General features: G+C 39.0%; 1 protein-coding gene across 2 annotated transcripts; it reads right to left on the bottom strand.

Annotated features, from left to right (window-relative positions):
• Positions 1 to 115: 115 nt before the first annotated feature.
• Positions 116 to 19,262, bottom strand: LOC117415879 (WASH complex subunit 4). Of its 2 annotated transcripts, XR_009329156.1 has the most exons (34): positions 19,116 to 19,262; positions 16,925 to 17,064; positions 16,409 to 16,462; positions 15,890 to 15,955; positions 15,565 to 15,610; positions 15,091 to 15,158; positions 14,796 to 14,878; positions 14,532 to 14,574; positions 14,243 to 14,346; positions 13,944 to 14,064; positions 13,571 to 13,694; positions 12,877 to 13,004; positions 12,499 to 12,659; positions 10,503 to 10,629; positions 10,089 to 10,214; positions 9,688 to 9,795; positions 9,111 to 9,257; positions 8,764 to 8,843; positions 8,571 to 8,676; positions 8,110 to 8,226; positions 7,514 to 7,682; positions 7,161 to 7,315; positions 6,722 to 6,796; positions 6,429 to 6,533; positions 6,173 to 6,307; positions 5,846 to 5,954; positions 3,146 to 3,212; positions 2,878 to 2,964; positions 2,413 to 2,560; positions 2,009 to 2,105; positions 1,598 to 1,794; positions 1,329 to 1,425; positions 709 to 861; positions 116 to 617 (listed from the first exon to the last, which is right to left on the bottom strand). XR_009329156.1 is itself a non-coding variant. In XM_034026791.3 (33 exons), exons 1-33 carry the CDS (start codon positions 19,174 to 19,176, stop codon positions 794 to 796), a joined length of 3,519 nt encoding a protein of 1,172 aa, XP_033882682.2. In that variant the 5' UTR covers positions 19,177 to 19,262; the 3' UTR covers positions 116 to 793. The 2 variants fall into 2 exon arrangements, 1 of the variants encoding a protein (XP_033882682.2); XM_034026791.3 differs by having other exon boundaries at positions 116 to 861.
• Between the last annotated feature and the right edge of the window lie 687 nt (positions 19,263 to 19,949).

Genomic DNA, 19,949 nt, shown 5'->3' with positions numbered 1-19,949 from the left:
AAATACCATCTTTTTGTAGCCAAATATTGTTTTGTCATTTTTTTAAAGAATGCCCATGTTTCTGTTAAAGAAAAGAGAATTCACATTTAATTTACACCATTACAGAAACACCATGTTTTATTGAAGAAATCTTTTAATTAAACCAGGTGGTGTTAAGAGACAGACTTTAGTTACAGGATTATATTTATGTGATGGGCATTATTACAAATACAGAAATCCCAACTATAAATCAAGATGACTGTTTTAGTAAACTATTTAATCTGCAAAAAGGAGTAGCAAACCTATTTTAGACAGCAGTAGGTCACAAAGGACGTGTCAGTTTCATAGTCCCTTACGTTAATACAACTTAACTGGTTATTAAACAATAGAAAAAGAGAGGCATTTGCACTGTTCAGCAAAAAGACAATATAGTGGGCAAATGGGAGCAGGAATGTGGAAACAGTTCCCCTGTCTTGCGGGGGACTTCCTACAGTACTCTGGTCAAAAGCACCCCCTGCTGGGGACAGGCTGGCAGTACAGAAACTGCTCTGGGGTTAATTGAGAGCAGAACCTTCATCAGCAGGATCACCTTTCATAGTATCTGCTTATCAATGCCGGATTCTGGTTTTGCAGGGTCCCTGAAGGTCCAAATGTATTTATTCAAATCAAAAGTAAGTGCTTTAAGTCTCTAGACAGGATTAATTTTGAAGCTCAACAGTGTCAACATACCAACACAGAGCCGTGTAGTGGTTTGAAACACTGCTTCTGCATCTGAGGAATGGATTCCCAGTTAAATGTTGTTCAGATCTCGGTTTCATTTCGCACTGGGATCAGTGGATGAACTACTAGATGAGTCACCGTTGCCTGTTTTGGATACTTCATCTGAAAGAAACACAAAAGTTACTCCTGCCAACTATCTAGAGATTTGTTTTAAAATTATTATTCATTGTTTTTTTAAGAATACAGACCTTTCACAAAACAATCAATTAGCAAATAGTAATCAAAATTATACATATGTCATCCTATTTAAGGGCGTGGGTGTATCCAAATATAGCAATACTACACAAACTAATGTGTCCCTATTTCTCTTTGGCAACTACCACCAATAATATCTAAAACAAAGGTTGACAGCAACACTACTCTGTCATATTATTCCACTTCACTGTGAGCCACTTACATTATAAAAACATATACCCCTTTTCTGATTAAAAAGACTGTGATCATCTCTTAATGCTATCGAGAGATGTAACCAAGGTGTTAAAAAAAACCTTAAAGGGCTCCGGTTTGACTGTGGAGCTCCTCTAAACCATGTCCCATTACTGAAGTAATTGTCCTAATTTGAAACTCACCCTTGTCTTTCTTCTCCTGGTTTTCCTCCGCTGCCGTTTTGTCCGCTCTGAAGAAAATCCTGGCACTGCTTAGTGAGAAGTAAAGCAGCTCAAATTCCTGAAAATAAAACAGGTTATATTTGTAAAATCTGATTAGAAGACAAATGCCCTTCAACACTGCAACCAAGTGGATTTATCAATTGACTTCTGTAATCCAGGCAGCACAGGACTGCAACCACTGAGTGGCTTTAGCCCCTTTTGTATACAAAGGAAACATTTTTTATTTCTACCTGTAAGTAGATATCAAGTCTCTTCTGTGTGAGGTTCATGGTTTGCATCAGTTTCTCATCCTGACTGGTGGCCTGGACATTCTGCTCCTTGACCATAGACTTCATCTCACGTAAATACTTCTCTCGGACAGCCTGCAACCAATGCAGGGAGTCAAACTCCTGGTACTGATCCAGCAGCTTCAGAATGTAGGCAACACCTGCAACCAACACACGAGCACACAGGTATAAGAAAAGATGAGACCTGCACTAGGTCAAGTAATACATCATTTCAGTCTGCAGTAACCAATCTCCAAGCAACTACAGCCCCTGCAAAATAGGAAAAATGATTATCAGACTATTGTAATGCAGCATGTAGTACAGCCTCAGTTTAGTCCTGTCATAAACAGAAAAACAGGATTTCTACAAACTCACCCATTGCAAAACCATCATCCGTGAAGGCAGCTCCTACTTTATTCTTTTTGTTCAGCTTCTCCTTGCAGCTAATGGAATGTTCTGCAAAGTTAACGGTCTGAAAGGAACACAAAGCAACTGATTTTATAACAAGGGACCGTGCACTGAACTAGCAAAAAGATGAACTCAACCCTTAGGTCATCCCCACAGCACATATACCACATCTTTTATAAAAGCGCACGACTAAAGTTATATCATAGTTTAGTGGTTGAGATTACAGTCTACTTTCTTTCCCTCAAACACCAACCCACACCTCTAAATGTAACAGTAAAGTGCAAAGGAAAAAGCCAGACCTAGAGGAGCACAAAGAGGTATTCCCACCCAACCCCAGCAACTGAAGTTTAGTAGTACAGACATGTTCTTACCAAAGGAGGGACAATCATATAGAAGTTGCGGAGGTGCATGTTTTTGGTGCTGCGGAATTCAGGTGCAAACACATCCACCAGCTTTTTGAAATACTCTGTCCCTTCCGCTGAGTTGCTGGTCAGATCACCAAGGACAGAATCCAGGACTCTAGAGCATAAATACCCACATGTTACAAAATACCCACAAATAAAAACCATAAGCGAGACAAGCAATGAAGTAGGTATCAGTAATAAATGGCTTTAGCATTAAAAAGAAGCGTTGTGAAATCTGGGAAATGGAAATCGGTAGATCTTGGCTTCAGCCACTGGTTTGGCTAAAATATCCTCAGGGGTGGGTTCGAGCCAGTAAGTCCTGGTATGAACATCACAGTTTGAAGGAATTCATTATTATTAAGGTTAATGACCTCTTATTCTGAACCATGCTCTGGTACCCATATGTTATGTAAACAGTTCAACTTTTAATACCTGGCTGATTTCTGAGTTTCCTCCGAGAGTCCTTCTTCCTTTACCAGTTCTTCAAAGTTGACAATGTCTTCAAGGTCAGGGACGAACCTGGAAAGAGGAAGTACACAGTCAAGGGACCTGGTATAAAATCTTTCTGACCCCTCCTGCATTAAAGTAATGGGTTTACTCCCATATGTTCTACTAACCAGTACAGAGGCATTGTGCTGGAAATCCCTAAACACCACAACCAACAGACATCTTAGACCTCAAAAACAAATAAACTGCATACCTTATTGCATTGCTACAGCAGTGCAGACCCCCAGATCGGATCATCCGCACATAGCCCATGGCATTCCCTATGTCAGAAAGCAAAGGTTAATGTTCAGGTAGCTCCTTCTATAATGCACTGATCCACAATATATTTTTCAACAGAAATTGTATTTAATATTGAATATTTATATAAAGTCTTTATGAAATACTAATGCATATAATACATAAGCTTAAACTAGGCAACATTAATGACATGTAAAATAAAAAGCTCACTTTACGTGGTTTGCTTTAGATACTTTTAAAAATGTAATTAGCCCAGGGACATTCCATTAAAATATGGTACTGTTTGTTAATTCATTGATATCAGATTAATGGAAAGCCATATACAGTGCCTTGCGAAAGTATTCGGCCCCCTTGAACTTTGCGACCTTTTGCCACATTTCAGGCTTCAAACATAAAGATATGAAACTGTAATTTTTTGTGAAGAATCAACAACAAGTGGGACACAATCATGAAGTGGAACGAAATTTATTGGATATTTCAAACTTTTTTAACAAATAAAAAACTGAAAAATTGGGCGTGCAAAATTATTCAGCCCCCTTAAGTTAATACTTTGTAGCGCCACCTTTTGCTGCGATTACAGCTGTAAGTCGCTTGGGGTATGTCTCTATCAGTTTTGCACATCGAGAGACTGAAATTTTTGCCCATTCCTCCTTGCAAAACAGCTCGAGCTCAGTGAGGTTGGATGGAGAGCATTTGTGAACAGCAGTTTTCAGTTCTTTCCACAGATTCTCGATTGGATTCAGGTCTGGACTTTGACTTGGCCATTCTAACACCTGGATATGTTTATTTGTGAACCATTCCATTGTAGATTTTGCTTTATGTTTTGGATCATTGTCTTGTTGGAAGACAAATCTCCGTCCCAGTCTCAGGTCTTTTGCAGACTCCATCAGGTTTTCTTCCAGAATGGTCCTGTATTTGGCTCCATCCATCTTCCCATCAATTTTAACCATCTTCCCTGTCCCTGCTGAAGAAAAGCAGGCCCAAACCATGATGCTGCCACCACCATGTTTGACAGTGGGGATGGTGTGTTCAGGGTGATGAGCTGTGTTGCTTTTACGCCAAACATAACGTTTTGCATTGTTGCCAAAAAGTTCGATTTTGGTTTCATCTGACCAGAGCACCTTCTTCCACATGTTTGGTGTGTCTCCCAGGTGGCTTGTGGCAAACTGTAAACGACACTTTTTATGGATATCTTTAAGAAATGGCTTTCTTCTTGCCACTCTTCCATAAAGGCCAGATTTGTGCAGTATACGACTGATTGTTGTCCTATGGACAGAGTCTCCCACCTCAGCTGTAGATCTCTGCAGTTCATCCAGAGTGATCATGGGCCTCTTGGCTGCATCTCTGATCAGTCTTCTCCTTGTATGAGCTGAAAGTTTAGAGGGACGGCCAGGTCTTGGTAGATTTGCAGTGGTCTGATACTCCTTCCATTTCAATATTATCGCTTGCACAGTGCTCCTTGGGATGTTTAAAGCTTGGGAAATCTTTTTGTATCCAAATCCGGCTTTAAACTTCTCCACAACAGTATCTCGGACCTGCCTGGTGTGTTCCTTGTTCTTCATGATGCTCTCTGCGCTTTAAACGGACCTCTGAGACTATCACAGTGCAGGTGCATTTATACGGAGACTTGATTACACACAGGTGGATTCTATTTATCATCATTAGTCATTTAGGTCAACATTGGATCATTCAGAGATCCTCACTGAACTTCTGGAGAGAGTTTGCTGCACTGAAAGTAAAGGGGCTGAATAATTTTGCACGCCCAATTTTTCAGTTTTTTATTTGTTAAAAAAGTTTGAAATATCCAATAAATTTCGTTCCACTTCATGATTGTGTCCCACTTCTTGTTGATTCTTCACAAAAAATTACAGTTTCATATCTTTATGTTTGAAGCCTGAAATGTGGCAAAAGGTCGCAAAGTTCAAGGGGGCCGAATACTTTCGCAAGGCACTGTATTTGTATGGTTTACGGGTATATTCTAATACACAGAAGTCTAGTGGCCAGTAGTGTGCTATTCTGATAATTGTAACTGGGCAGCAGTGTGGAGTAGTGGTTAGGGTTCTGGACTCTTGCAGCAGTGTGGAGTAGTGGTTAGGGTTCTGGACTCTTGCAGCAGTGTGGAGTAGTGGTTAGGGCTCTGGACTCTTGCAGCAGTGTGGAGTAGTGGTTAGGGCTCTGGACTCTTGCAGCAGTGTGGAGTAGTGGTCAGGGTTCTGGACTCTTGCAGCAGTGTGGAGTAGTGGTTAGGGTTCTGGACTCTTGCAGCAGTGTGGAGTAGTGGTTAGGGTTCTGGACTCTTGCAGCAGTGTGGAGTAGTGGTTAGGGCTCTGGACTCTTGACCGGAGGGTCGTGGGTTCAATCCCTGGTGGGGGATATTGCTGCTGTACCCTTGAGCAAGGTGCTTTACCTAGATTGCTCCAGTAAAAACCCAACTGTATAAATGGGTAATTGTATGTAAAAAATAATGTGATATCTTGTAACAATTCGCCCTGGATAAGGGCGTCAGCTAAGAAATAAATAATAACTGATCACTGTGCATAAAGTTTACGTTAACAAATTCCCCTCCATAATTGTATTGTAGCTAACAAATAAGCATTTCAATATGAAATCCCTTGAATATGTAATGCACTAAATAGCAGCTGAAAATCCCTTTTACCTATTTGGCTAATGAGCTGCCTGAACTGGTCCAGATAACTCTGTCCATCAGGGGTGATCCCCAGCTTTCTGATCCCCCGGTTAAACTTCTCTGCTCTCTCAAATGGGTACTGAAAATACACCAACAACACTGTCAGTTGCACAAAATATATCAACTTTAACATAAACTATCAACACTGTACAAGGACAACACCTTCTTAAACATTTTACAGGCAGCAGTCTGAAAACAAAGCAACAATCTTAAAACCTTCAAAAGGTTGTAATGCTCACTACACAAGTCAAACATACTATTACTAAATGTAGTCACATACTTTTATACATACTGTACCTTTTGATCCGTTTGGTCCTTGATTTCCCTGAAAAATCGAATGTCCTTGATTAGCCTCGACTTGATGTGCTCATCATACATGAACTGGCTGAATATGTAAAACTTCTTGCGCAGGAACTGGTAGGTGAAATTGACCTGTTGAGAGGATTTAAAGAGCAGTTCACAGGCTTGATTACTGTACTCAAGGTGTGCACACATGCAAATTCACAAGCTTTCAACAGCAAATACACATAGCCTCCCTACAACAGCCACTTACCGTTGTGTTCATGATCCCTGTGCCGTGTGTTCGGATGGAGTTGGCAATGTGCCGAATGTTGATGGTGTTCAGGTGCTTGTTATTGCTTGTCCTTTCGATGAAAATCTGTGAATATCAATTTAGAAAATGCATCAAATTACTGAGGCCACATAGCAAGTCAGACACTGAGAGTGGATTCAGATCTTGAAATTATTATAATGGTCCTTTGTCTCAACCAGAAGACCAAACAGTCTACTCTTCAGATGATGTTAGTGGTAATACAAAACATAACATTTAATTTAAAAAAAACTCACCTGGTTGTTGAGGTTATAAAGGTAGCGTGACACAAAGACATGGATGTTTCTCATGATCTCCAGCACATCCAAACCCTGAAATGAGTAGTCGCTGTTATCTATCCCATTGCTTGATCTGAACTGAACACACAAGTCTGAGTGTTCTAGCACAACACCTTATTGCACTATATAATGAAGTATTTACACCCCGAGATGTGTCACCCACTGTTGCAAATCAAGGTTTAAATGAGTGACTTTTTATCTGAGTGAATGTATTGATGTCTGATATGACATACAGGTGTGCGACGGATAAATCGAGATGCAGCTGCATAAGTGTAGACTGCATTGAAACGGAGAGCATGGTTTTGAAATCAGCATTGCACAGAAAATCATTTGAACCTCTATAACTTTACGTCTCCCCCCTGCAGTCCCAATTCAGCTTCTCCCCTCCTCCACCCACCTGCTCCAGGGTCTGGCTGGGGAGGTGTGCCTCAGTCATCACAAGCCCATAGCGCTGGGTGGCCAGGTTCCTCATCTCGCTGTAGGTGGCCCAGTCGTGCAGAGCCACTGTAGTCAGGTTGTAGAACGTCTTGTCCAGGTAATGCGTCACATATGCTGCAACCGACACATAAAGAATAATAACTGTTTGTTTTCCAATAAAATGGTACATCAGTCTGCTAACTTATTAGGGCAAAAATATCATCTTTCACTTTTATTGCAAGCATCTCAATTATAAGAATCTGAAAATCTGAAAGTGGACTGAGACACAACAGAACTAGTTTCCTGTAATACCGGGTTGTAGGTGAGGAGTACCTTTGATGTCGATGAAACGGTTGAAGAATCGGATTGGCTTGAGATAGAAGAAGTGAGCCAGGTCCTTCATTCCCACCTTAAAGGGGTTCCTATCGTCCAGCTTCAGGTGAGTGTGCACTGAGAGACGGAGGTCTTTCTCAATCTCCTTGCACAGCTTATCCAGTAGGTGCTGTAATGCCGGAGAGGAACACAACAGATCTTTAGAACTCTTCCAGTGGGATGAAAACATACCCTCCTAGTTCCTCTAGTGGATACCAATTGCAAATTGCAAAAAACATCTGACAACCAATACTACAAGCTGATTTACCTGTCCAATGGCTTTCAAACTGATGCAGATGTTTGTTTGTTGCTAAGATCAATATAATAAGAGCAGTTGCCGAAAAGTATTTTCTGTTTCTGTTCATTAAATGTGTCTACAATATTCTAGATCTGCACATCTTGTTCTAAAAATGCACAAAACGATAGAAACAATAATACTAAAATGTCGAATAACACAGACACAGAGAAAAAAAAAGTTCTGTCAACTGTATGCACTGTATGAGTTACACACAGTAGTAGAGGCGTGTGTCTTTATTGAACTCTGTTGTTCTTGTTACCTCCTTGAAGACATCCATGATTTCCAGGTTGTAGTTCTCCAATAGCTGCTCACAGGACTCCAGGTGTTTGGCGTGTAGCATGGCAGGAACACAATCCCTGAGGGCGCTAAACATATACTGGAGTAAACAGAAACAGAACCGAGTCCTGGATTAGCTATACACCGCCACTCCACTATTAGTTAAATACTGCTTTATGGCATAAGGCCTATTTCACAAGGCATTTCTATGGGTCAATCTGCTGTATCTATAGAACTGAAATAAATTCAAACATGTATCTTTTAATCATTTAGACTGGCTGAGCTGATTTCTAAAAATACTAACAATAGTACTTTTTAGTACTATTGAGTGTTTTATAGTTGTGGATTAGCTGATGGGAGAAAAAAAGACAGCTAGCTAGCTTGCAGCCTAGTCCTGACTAAATAATTCGATTATACTTTAAAATAAAAAAATATGAAACTTACATGTATCCTAGCTGCATCCACTGCATGGTCATAAGCATCATCCAGGTAAATGGGGAACACTGCCCGGTGCCAATACAGGAAGCTGCAGTCACACTGAATCTTAACTCTGAATGGGAAAAGATGAAGAGGTTGCTTAACATTCACAGGGGAATCCATGACACTGTAGACACATATACAACAAGGCAGAAATTACCTCTCTCTCAGCTCACTAATTAGGTCCAGCTTCTTCAGGACCAACTGCAGGGGGAGCAGTTCTTCATCTTTAAAGGTCTTCTATTGAGTTGAAGGAAGAGCACAGATTTCCGGTTATATAAGCTGTTTCTTTTATTTAATTATTTTAGAATTATTAAAAAAAAAATGCTACAACAGTGTCAACACAATCACCAAAAACAAGTACAAGGCCCACCATTTTTATGTACTTTTATTATTTTTGACAAGCATCTGGAGTTAAAACAAAAGTTGAGTTTTCAAAAGTGTTCCAGGTTCTTGTCAAGAAAACTGGGTTGTACTGTACCAAAGTCAAGATTTCCACTCACTCACCATCTGAGTGCCCACGCTAAGTGCCAGCGACACAACCAGCCTCCTCTCCTTGGTGCTCGGGCCATTGAGTGCGTTCTCTGCCAACACCAGTGCTGACAGCACGTCCAGCCGCTGCTCACTGTACTTCTTATCAGAGATCACTCTTTTCTGGAAACAGAAAGGAAACACATGAGCAACATTAGACAGGGTGTCCCAGAAGTCAGGCATCATAGGTATAATTATTAATATTTCTATTTCTTTCAGGTGTGAAATGTCTTTTAAGCAAAGAGGAACAGATACGTGCAGGTGCAGGAACTGGTGCAGATAGCCAACAGTGTTTGGCCATCCAACTGAACAAAGTTCACCCTAATCAGCATAACAGGACAGCCTGTATATGTCAATGTATTTATCATAATATTGTGAATCTTGCACAGTAATAAACTATTCTGGTGCAATACTGACAAACCCCATATTGTCCCATCAATGCTGCACTATCATCCACTATCTAGGACTGCATTGCCTATTCCTTTCCACCACCCCCTTATTCCCTTCCAGGGCACTTGCTGTTGTGAAGTTGGCTGCCCTCCCGCAGACACACCTTGGCTGTGGCGATGGAGTTGAGGGCCTGGTACTGGAGGTGCTGGGTGATGTGGGACACTGAGTCTGCGACCACCATCGCACGCCGGTGAAAAGTGTGCTCCACAGCCTGAGGAAACAAACATTGACCAGAAAAACTGCTTTACACTGTCATTTGAAAACGGCTTTGACATTTAACATTTAACATATTTTCTAAAATATAGTGACTCTGTCAAATGTTTCAAGTTAATTCTAAACACCAAACTGAGTTATTATCTATAAACCTGTAACTTTCTGGTCCTAAGGTGCAGATGCAACCTGCTTTGCCACCAGACAAGAAGACAAGAATCAAGTGTGTTAGCCACCAGGTATGAATGATTCCTGCGTAGACCAAACAAAATCAAGAGACATATAAAAAAATACCTTAAGCAGCTCCACCAGCCTGCACAAAGCCTTCACTGAAGTTTTAGTCATGGGCTTCTGCATGGACATGTAGAGATTCATAGTGGTTTTGATGATGGTGCTGATGCTGTATGCATAAAGGATACCCTGGGACACAAAATATGATATTCATAAAACAAAAAACAGCACACACCTGCATAAGGTAACCGTATATCTAATGTTTAGGCGTTTAGAACCATGTGGAATATATTATTATTTAAGGAAAATATATCTATTGTGCAGATTATCACTAACTATACAGCGTAGTACCCTATGTTTCCTATTAAGACTCCTCGCCTGTATTTAAAACAGTATCATAATCATAGTTTTTAATTTAATATACATTTGTGCTTTTAACTTTGAGCTCTCAAGTATAGCTCAATATGTTTCAATCACCTGTATAAAAATGGTACATCTGTTGCTCAGATCTTCAGCAAATTTATCAGCCCTCTTCTCTTTGGCCAAAATGGACTCCATTTTCATCATCCAGGATGTTACAAACACGTAGTAAGACTGCACATCCCTGCAGAGGGGAACCAGGGGAAGCATGGATTTAAAAACAAGTTTATTTTATAAATTCCTACAATTTAGAAGTAAAAACACAACACGTGATAAATATACTGTACATATATAGAGAAAAATAATAATACATATACACTGCTGTGCAAAAGTTTTAGACATGTTGCATTTTTCTACTCTGATGCATTATGAGCATCAACAATTTACTCAAAGCCTCCACTAGTGTTTTCTACTATTATAACAACCTTGACTTGCATAAAAAAGGAAAAACATTGAATGAAATAGCTCGAAATCAGCTCAGCCAGTCTAAATGATTAAAAGATACATGTTTGAATTTATTTCAGTTCTATAGATACAGCAGATTGACCCATAGAAATGCCTTGTGAAATAGGCCTTATGCCATAAAGCAGTATTTAACTAATAGTGGAGTGGCGGTGTATAGCTAATCCAGGACTCGGTTCTGTTTCTGTTTTCTCCAGTACATGTTTAGCGCCCTCAGGGATTATGTTCCTGCCATGCTAAGAAGGTCACTTGAAATCAGGACTTAAAGGATGTGTTGCAGTAAGAATACCTCTGTTAAGAAAGGGGAAAAAGACTAAAAGGCTAAAATATGCACAAGAACACAGAAATTGGACTATGGAACAATGGTCAAAGGTGCTTTGGACCATTGATGGATGGACAATAACACCTGTGCCTTCTGCCAGTTCTGCTGTCAATTCAATGCTTGTCTTCTTGACAATTGCTTGATAGACAGCTTTTTGGGTCTTCCAGTCCTGGGTTTGTCGATTACATATGATGTTTCTCTGTACTTGTAGATTATACACCTTGAAAATCAAATGATGCGAGCTATTTCACTCAATGTTTTTCCTTCTTTATGCAAGTCAAGGTTGTTATAATAGTAGAAAACACTAGTGGTGGCTTTGAGTAAATCGTTAATGCTCATAATGCATCATAGTAGAAAAATGCAACATGTCTAAGACTTTTGCACAGCAGTGTGTGTATGTATATATATATATATATATATATATATATATATAGGATTCAGCCTTTTATTCATTATATCGAGGGATTCATTATAGCAAAAGGACAATCAAAATGAAGGATAAACTGTTAATGGGATGAGATTGTGAACAAAAGTAGAATTACATCCACCTGTTCATCTCATGTATGCAGTATTCTGCCTTTGCTTTATCCTATTCGTTAAAGAATTAAAATGCAATACATAAAGCAAAAATCCTGAATTGAAGCTGAACATTTATTCAAAATCAATCTAACACGAATCGTTTCAAAGTGCACCAAATCTTAATCCAACATGCGAGAATCCCAAACTGAATTTTTATTCAAAATCAACCCGACAAGAAAAGTTTGATATGAAAGGTTTGTTGTTGTTGTTTTTTCTTTTATCAATTTTGCTTTGCCGCATGGTTGCTGAACAAGTCAAAAAACAGAGTGCTTTTTGACAACCTATGTTCATGACAGAGATATGCCTGCGTTACTATTTTTTTCAAACAATTAATATAGTTTCCAGCTTTGTTGCAACATTACATTATTTTTGTTTGGGAGGCATTACACTACACACGCTTTTTATTGAGACAAAAAAAAAAAGAGTTGCCTTCACTGTAAAGGCATCCCGTGCATACAAACCGTGATGTTGACAGTGTGTGTTTATTTTTGAGTGTGTCTCTTTTTTTAATTTTTTTTTTATTTGGGGTCCATGGGCAAGGTTTGTTATAATGAAGGCTGTTATAGCGAGGGTGTACTGTATATATATTTAGTTAGTTTAGGGACAGGATAATTGTAATAGATTAATCCATGTCTCAGTGGTAGCCCCAGATTCCTCAACACCCACATAACGAGAGTAAGAGACACCCACTTGACCAGCATCTGGGCTTTCTGCTGCAGGAAGCTGTCCCTCTGGGTCCGGATGCCCTGCAGACTCTTCTTGTCCAGCATTTTGGCGGCAGCAGGGACCTTCGCAACCAGGAACGTGTCTGCGAACCACATGATGTTGCCGGTCAGGGTGACAGCTGGAACCTGCAGGAAGAGGAGACAGTGGTTACTGCTGTTCAACTGTTTATAAGCTGGATCGAACTCAAAGGCTACAAAAATGCTTTAATTTCAGATAACATACCAGCATATTTCCTTTATTTGTTTCAAACTTACAGAAAATGGTATGTCTTTTTTTTTTTTTCCACACACGCATACAAAAATACAAACCAATATCCATCAATTAATTACTTAAGAGTTTCACCTTTTTACAGACATCCAGCAGTGATTTAAAGAGCTTCTTATCAACAGTCCTGAAGATGTGGAAATGTAGAACAAACAGACCACAGACCCCTACGTATTTATCCCTCTGGTCTATTTCTGCAGGCTCTCCTGAAACCAGAAACCATACTTACAACCAGCCACGGTAAACATGCTTCAGAATACTCACACAAATAATCAATTACTGTCATTCATATGAAACGATGAAATTAAGCATTTATTTTATCCAGTATAAAAAGACACTGGACAAATGCATTGCAAGACACATATACTATCATTTGTTAAAAGCGATTAGCAGAATTCTCTCATCTGTACAACATGAAAAGTTAGATTCTTGTACCTTATTTTTTATTTCTAATCGTAGCAACTGGTGATCACTATACTGAGCACAAAACAAGATTAAATATCATGATAGGGTGCGAACATTTATTCACATGAATCAATGTTGCTGCTAGTCGCATCAACCTTTGTTGAATAATACAAATTCATGTTCATTTAATGATAATTTAAAAAAAAAACAGTAGCGTACTTATACCCACGTTTTTGGTTTGTTTAAATGCCCTTGTTTTTACACAGAAGTGCACCTCGAATGAGGGCGCATACGGTATATCCAGAGGACAGCTATCCAGGGTGGAGGCTGAAAATGAAGAGCAGTCACTTCTGATTAAATAACATACCTAGTTTAGATTCCACATTGGTGAAAATGGTGCGAATGTTAAGAGCAAACTCCTCAGCAAAAGTGCTGTTTTTAGAGACGGACACACCCTCACCCAGAGCGTCAAACTGCTGCTCCACACAGGCCTGACAGAGAAAACAAGAATCAACATTTAGCATGTTCACCTTCCACTGCAGTTAAGCACTTCAACCACAGAGCCACCTGAGCCCTCTGCCCTCTGAGCAACTCTGACCCACTGCCTGTAGCCCAGTATAACCATAACCATGTTTTATAATCACTTAACAGCTATGACAGAGTAATAAAGGGAAACAAATGTTTCAAAACTGCCATTTCATTAGTATCACCTAAAAAAGTAAGAAACTCTATCTTCTGACCTGAAATATCATTCCATCCAGTATATGCCCCTCTAGTTTTAACAATAATTTCTCAAAGGGCTTCAGTTTCTCCTCTTGGATGGAAAATTTGGAGGGGTTGTGATGCACAGATTTCAATAACCTGGAGAGAGAGAGAGAGAGAGAGAGAGAGAGAGAGAGAGAGAGAGAGAGAGAGAGAGAGAGAGAGAATCTTAAAATCAAGGATTGGGGTTCAGCAAACACATATATAACTGAAATGCACACACAGAGAGAAGATATTGCTGCTTACAGTTTGTCAATAACGGTAGACACTATCTCACCTTTTGTACATGGTCCAGTGGTCCTTAAGGGCTGCATGGTTAGCAATTATCTCATCCAGAGTCAGGAGCACACTCAACAGCTCCCCCAAGTGTTCAAACACTGTCTGTGTGACAAATTGACAGGACATTTAAAAGGCCATTTGAAATGAAGAGAATAGGCTTTCCACAATATTTTAAAACTGGAAACAGAATGTATACAAAAATTAATAAAAGCATGTGTTTGTATTTAGAAAATCATACAGCAGCTACCTGGACTGTAATAAAAATGAGGAAACAACCAGGGCACTACCTGAAAATGAACTCCTGAGGACTCTATAATTTTAGTGGCACTCCTATAAAAAAAAGCAGAAAGAAAATCGGCAGAATAAACATTATGATGGTATTTTAACTGGATCCGTAGTTATTTCGTTTAACAACACCAACTATATTTATACATCAAAGACCTACAAAAACATCACAACATTAAGATTAACCTTTATTATTATTATTATTATTATTATTATTATTATTATTATTATTAATAATTATCTTGAAATAAAGTGTGAAACCTTACTTATTGCTGCTGTAAAGGGAAGCCAGCTGATTCACCACATTGACCACCACTTCAGAACATCTTGTTACAAAGCAGGAAAGCTCCTGCAGGGGATAGCATGTAAAATGCTGAATTGAATCAGTCAGTATATAAAAACAGCAGACTCACACTAGGATTCGATTTTAACCATGGCTCTGCCATCCTTATAGCAAATCAAAGTACCATGAACTATGATTACTGTATGCAATTATTTTATGCAACACTGCATGCCAAAAAAAAAACATCAGTAAGAGAGCTATGAACGGGTTTACTGTACCTGTAAAAAGGAAATAAACCTCCCCATCTGAATCTGGGATTCCCCCTCCACCACACTGGTGTGAGAAGCTAGAAGACAACAAGACAAGAAAGGGCTTTAAAAATATAGCAATGGATCCTACTCCCAACACTAGAACTCAGACTCAGGATTCTCAGGATTTAAGTCATTATTTATAGGGGTTATACTTTTAAATAACAGGTTTATTCAGGCTTTCATTTTGCACATACACAAAGTGCAGTTGGAAATCAGGTCCTATTTTATCATTCTCTTGTAAAACAAAGCATCAGACTTTGACTTTGATTGATTCTCCTGATCGTTGGTTAAGAAAGAATCCTTGATTTATAACAGCTACACAACGTTAATGAAGGGATCTGTTGGGTTAACTTAGATATATACCTGCCATTCCGAGGGGTATAAATCTGAACCCTAGTTGTGGATGTTTTAATGCACATGCAGGACAAAACAAGTACTAACCTCCTTCCCCGTAATACAGAAGGCCAGTGTAAAACTTGGTTTCTGCCTGGAGAAAGAGAGAGAACATACAGTACATTTCCTAATAGGGCAGCACTACTGTACCATATAGTATTGTCTACTGTACCAAACAGTAACCAAGCAGTGATCTTTCCTTGCTGTCCAATCCCCATCCCATGGAGGCTTTAAAATCTACATTATGTCCTTAATTATTACATAAAACCAATTGACCATGGCAAGCCCTAACACACTTATCTTTGGCTTCTTTCGATTTGATCACGTATAGTTGAGAGAATATAAAAAAATTAAATCTTACAAGCTTTCTTACCTCATGTTTCAATTTCTTGATCTCACAGCAAAGAGCAGCATAAACTGTGATAACCTTGTTAAGAACCTGTGGAGACCAACCAAATACTGATTATTGAACAAAATAAAAGATATTGCCACAAGTTGAAAAATGTAAAGTACCACTCAAACAGTTCAATACATGGTTACCATTCCTAACAGATCTATGTGTAATGGAGGCCTAATGATATGACTAAGTGAAATAAAAGACAACATAAATAAGAAAAAAGATTATAGCAATGAGGCCTCTACCCTCTGTGATCTTACAACCATGTACCTTCACTTGGCAGCTGCAAACAGGATACAAACATGGAGTTATTACCAGATTATCGGAGTACACAGTGCCCACACAAAACAAAGGTGTTACTGAGCGCTCCAAACTTTTGTGTGCTGGAATACAGGTAAGCCAGAGCCACAGACAATCTGCATGAACTGTAGCCTGCCTTGAAATCCATATTTTACATACAATGGAAAGGACAGGGTTAAACTAATACTGGATTACCTTGTTTTCTGTCTTAATGAGTTCAAGCAGAGATGACTGTTCATAAGGTAGAAGCTGTTAGAGACAGAGACAAAGAAAAAAGTAGTTCATATTTTACCAGCTTTGTGTATTTTTAAACCTTTTTTAGTTTGCATTGGAAGATGTAGCTTGCTTAAAAAAAGCATATTAAGCATTTTGATTCAACACCACTGATGTGTGCATGCTGTGCAACTTGGTCCCAAAACATTCCACAGTTCAGCACTTAAACCTACAGTACCATCAGCACTGCACTGCCCTAATGCTGATTTTTCTGTATCAGTCAGCCATTCTAAATTGCTTTGTCAAAACTGTCTGAGCAAACCAGACACTGGTACTGTTAACACTCACAGTTACTGACTGAGAAAAATTAGCCTTCTAACTCTTGTGACTGACACGTTCAGCTACTATAGAATAAGATCTGCATCTTAACACTGCTTTCTCCACTATCTGCTATATAGGCCTATTTCTTACATCCCCCAAAATGAGGTCCTCCTGTACCTGGAGTGCTATAGGATCTAGAGTAAAATCCCAGACATCTCCAATAGATTCATCCAGTGCATCTTCAATCCCTTTCAGCTGAGATGTGTACTCCTCCAAGAACTTGCCATAGTTCTTCAGCTGCACCTCAGCATGGATTTCTAAGAATCAAAAAAAAAAAAAAGCGATTTATCAACGGCATTACAAAACCTTTCTCTTCCCATGGAGACTAAGCAGAAAGTGCCAAGCATGCTGTGCACAATAATTCATATCTTCGATATGAGATGCTCTACGAGAAACTGTGCTCAACTACTGTGTCGCCATGGTATATTCCAGTATGGGCTAAAATCAGATGTACTGTTTTATTTCCATTGGGTGATCCTGCTTCTGCTTAATTTCACAGCTGGGGAAGCACAAAGCTGTCAAGTTATCAGGCGGCGATTTAGTGATGGTCAGTGTCTGTACTGCTGTATTTTATATGAAATATTTTTCTCTGACCCCATACTTGCAGTGCATGTAGTATGTAGGTATGCATTTATGTTGCTGTTTGTCCATGTTGGGTTTTATATAATATTAGTGGTAACTGGGCCTCCACTCGATAAAGATTAATAAGTAGACCTCAGAACCACCACCACCAGTCATATTTGTCCTAACGTTGAACCAAGTCATAAAATATTAGGAACGCCGCAATATTTTTAATGGCCAAACGCTGGCGTGTTTTTTTTCAACTCTGCAAACATTTTAACTGTGCATCATTCTGTTTTGCTGCTCGCTGACAAAGCAACTCTCTACTCAGCTTCTGTTGTATAAATACATGCATATTATTAACAGAACTTACAGAAATGTTTTATGGAATTCCTAACATAAACAGACTTAAAAATATATCTACTGCAGGTTTTGTGCCGTAGTGATTTCACAACATGTGACTGTTTGCCTAAGGATAGTTATCTGAAGTAATGTAGATGCAATCTACATAGACTGATGTTTAGCATTGTGATGGAGAATGCTGTAAGTATTGTAATACCGGTAAATAGACTTTGAGTGTCTGTTTCTCAATTACTGAGCTTTATTCATGTTTTGATATAGTCTGTTAATGTATTTTGAACCGGGTTCAGGGTTTGCACTCCAGTTGCAGTCACTGTGCAACAATCAGTCAGACAGTGCTACCTGCATTTGTTATTGTTTTTAAATTTTTCATGCTGAATTTGAATGTTGCAAAGCAAAAAAACTACTTACTGGTTTTCTATTGTGATAGTTGTAAGTCGCCTTGGATAAAGGCATCAGGTAATTAAATAAATAAATAAATAATTTAGTATATATTCAGGCAACTTGTAAAGAAAATACAAACACCTATAATACAATATAATTTGGTATTAACTTGTGAACCGTGTGTCCTTTTTTTCTATAGTAGATGTGCACTACATTGCACTGACTCTGCACTCTACTCCCTTTGGTCTATTAAAATACTTCGTAATACTTTACATGCATTGTTTTGTTTATTATTGTCATATTGAAGTTAAAAAAAAAGTCGAAAATGTAAATTGTATTTTTTTTGGAAAGTCAGATTAGCCAGTCACATTTTCTTTTTCTCAGTCACAAAACCAAATTCAACTGACTCTTGGGTTTATTAATATGTTTAGTCTTTCAAGGCTTTCTATTTCAGTTATAACTGCTTTTCGGGTAATGTACGTTAAACAAATTAGACAATGGAAATGATCGGCTTTGAAAAATGTAGTAAACAATCTGTGGACGCCAATTCGATTGTGGGACGCTGTATCTTTAATAATAAATAATAATTTTTAAAAAAGTATATATATATATAATCACACACCTAAAACACGCTTCCCTGTCTGATGCAGAAGTTCAGAATAAATCAAATAAGCTTGATTACTTCAGCATGACTATATTATTTCACAACTCTCCGCAAGCTTTTTTTTTTTTTTTTTTGCCTTGAGCTACGTTGTTATACATATTATATAGAAGCCTGTTAACATTACAAATCACTACTGGTTTTATATACAGCAACGCATTCAAGTATTCGTATAAATACAAATAAATCACATGAAAAACGAATCAAATGTCTATGCACCACTGCACCAGGACGACAGACTGAAGCAGAACAACCAGTTGCATTTTTCCGTCTGGCGTTGTTTTGAATTAAAACCGGACAGCACCCATTTTCCCAGATCGAGCCTGATCAACAATATCTTACTCTGGGACCCGTCGTCAAAGCGGTCAAATTCCCAATCTGGAGAAATACCCTCCACAGCCATAATCCCAGTTTAATTTATATTGTCAACTGCAGCAGCGACGAATGCGAAGGGATTGGCTCTTCAGTCCCGTGATTGGCCTCATGACTTCCTGCTTCCTCTCCCAGGGAGCTCTAGGGATTGTAGTTTTATCTTACTGATTCAACGCTCCTTTGTCAGTATGTCAGTACAGTACAGTACAGTACAAGTCTGCTTAAAAACGTAATCTGTTGTGGTGTGTTCAAGAGCTGAGTCTATATTTTGGTCTCGCCAAGATAAGCACCAACTAAGACATTGCTCCTTTTACTGTAAACTAATGTGATCCATCTGATGATGTAGATGTCCTTCTGCCTGGTGTTGATGGCTGAAGTGTAATGCTGGCTCCAGGGAGCAGCCTATTTTGCCTCCCTGGCGCATCAGCACACACAACGGCTGCAATGCTGGCTCCAGGGATCAACCAATGTGAGGCCTCCCTAGCGCATCAGCATGACAACCGTCTGACTGAGCTGAGTAGGGTACTTCTCTGGGGTCTTCAAGTGGGCAGCTTCCAGCCTTGATGTTTCGTCGACAAGCCCACGACACCTTAAGAGGGCTTGATAGTGATTCTAGCGTCCCAGCATCACCCCCCTCTGTCCCCCACTCAGCTAAGCCCAGCTTACTTACTTTCATTTCCATCAATGTTTTCTATATATATATATATATTAAATACATCAATTGAAAAATGTCAGAACAGTCTCATGTATTTTGACAAAAGAGTGGTGGAAAAAGAAACAGGGCTATATAACTATCAAGTTTTA

This window comes from Acipenser ruthenus, chromosome 7 (assembly GCF_902713425.1).
Source record: "Acipenser ruthenus chromosome 7, fAciRut3.2 maternal haplotype, whole genome shotgun sequence".
NCBI classification, from domain to species: Eukaryota; Metazoa; Chordata; class Actinopteri; order Acipenseriformes; family Acipenseridae; genus Acipenser; species Acipenser ruthenus.
The sequence above is the reverse complement of the archived record's forward strand: the minus strand, read 5'-3'. Positions and strand labels throughout refer to the sequence as shown.

What these genes read in the sequence shown, in the direction of transcription:
- LOC117415879 (XM_034026791.3), bottom strand. Translation starts at nt 19,176, where the DNA reads ATGGCTGTGGAGGGTATTTCTCCAGATTGGGAATTTGACCGCTTTGAC. An exon ending in GGTTTATTTCCTTTTTACAG is followed by an intron (nt 14,879 to 15,090) that starts GTACAGTAAACC and finishes TATCCCCTGCAG; the next exon opens with GAGCTTTCCTGCTTTGTAAC. An exon ending in CCAGGAGAAGAAAGACAAGG is followed by an intron (nt 862 to 1,328) that starts GTGAGTTTCAAA and finishes TGTTTCTTTCAG; the next exon opens with ATGAAGTATCCAAAACAGGC.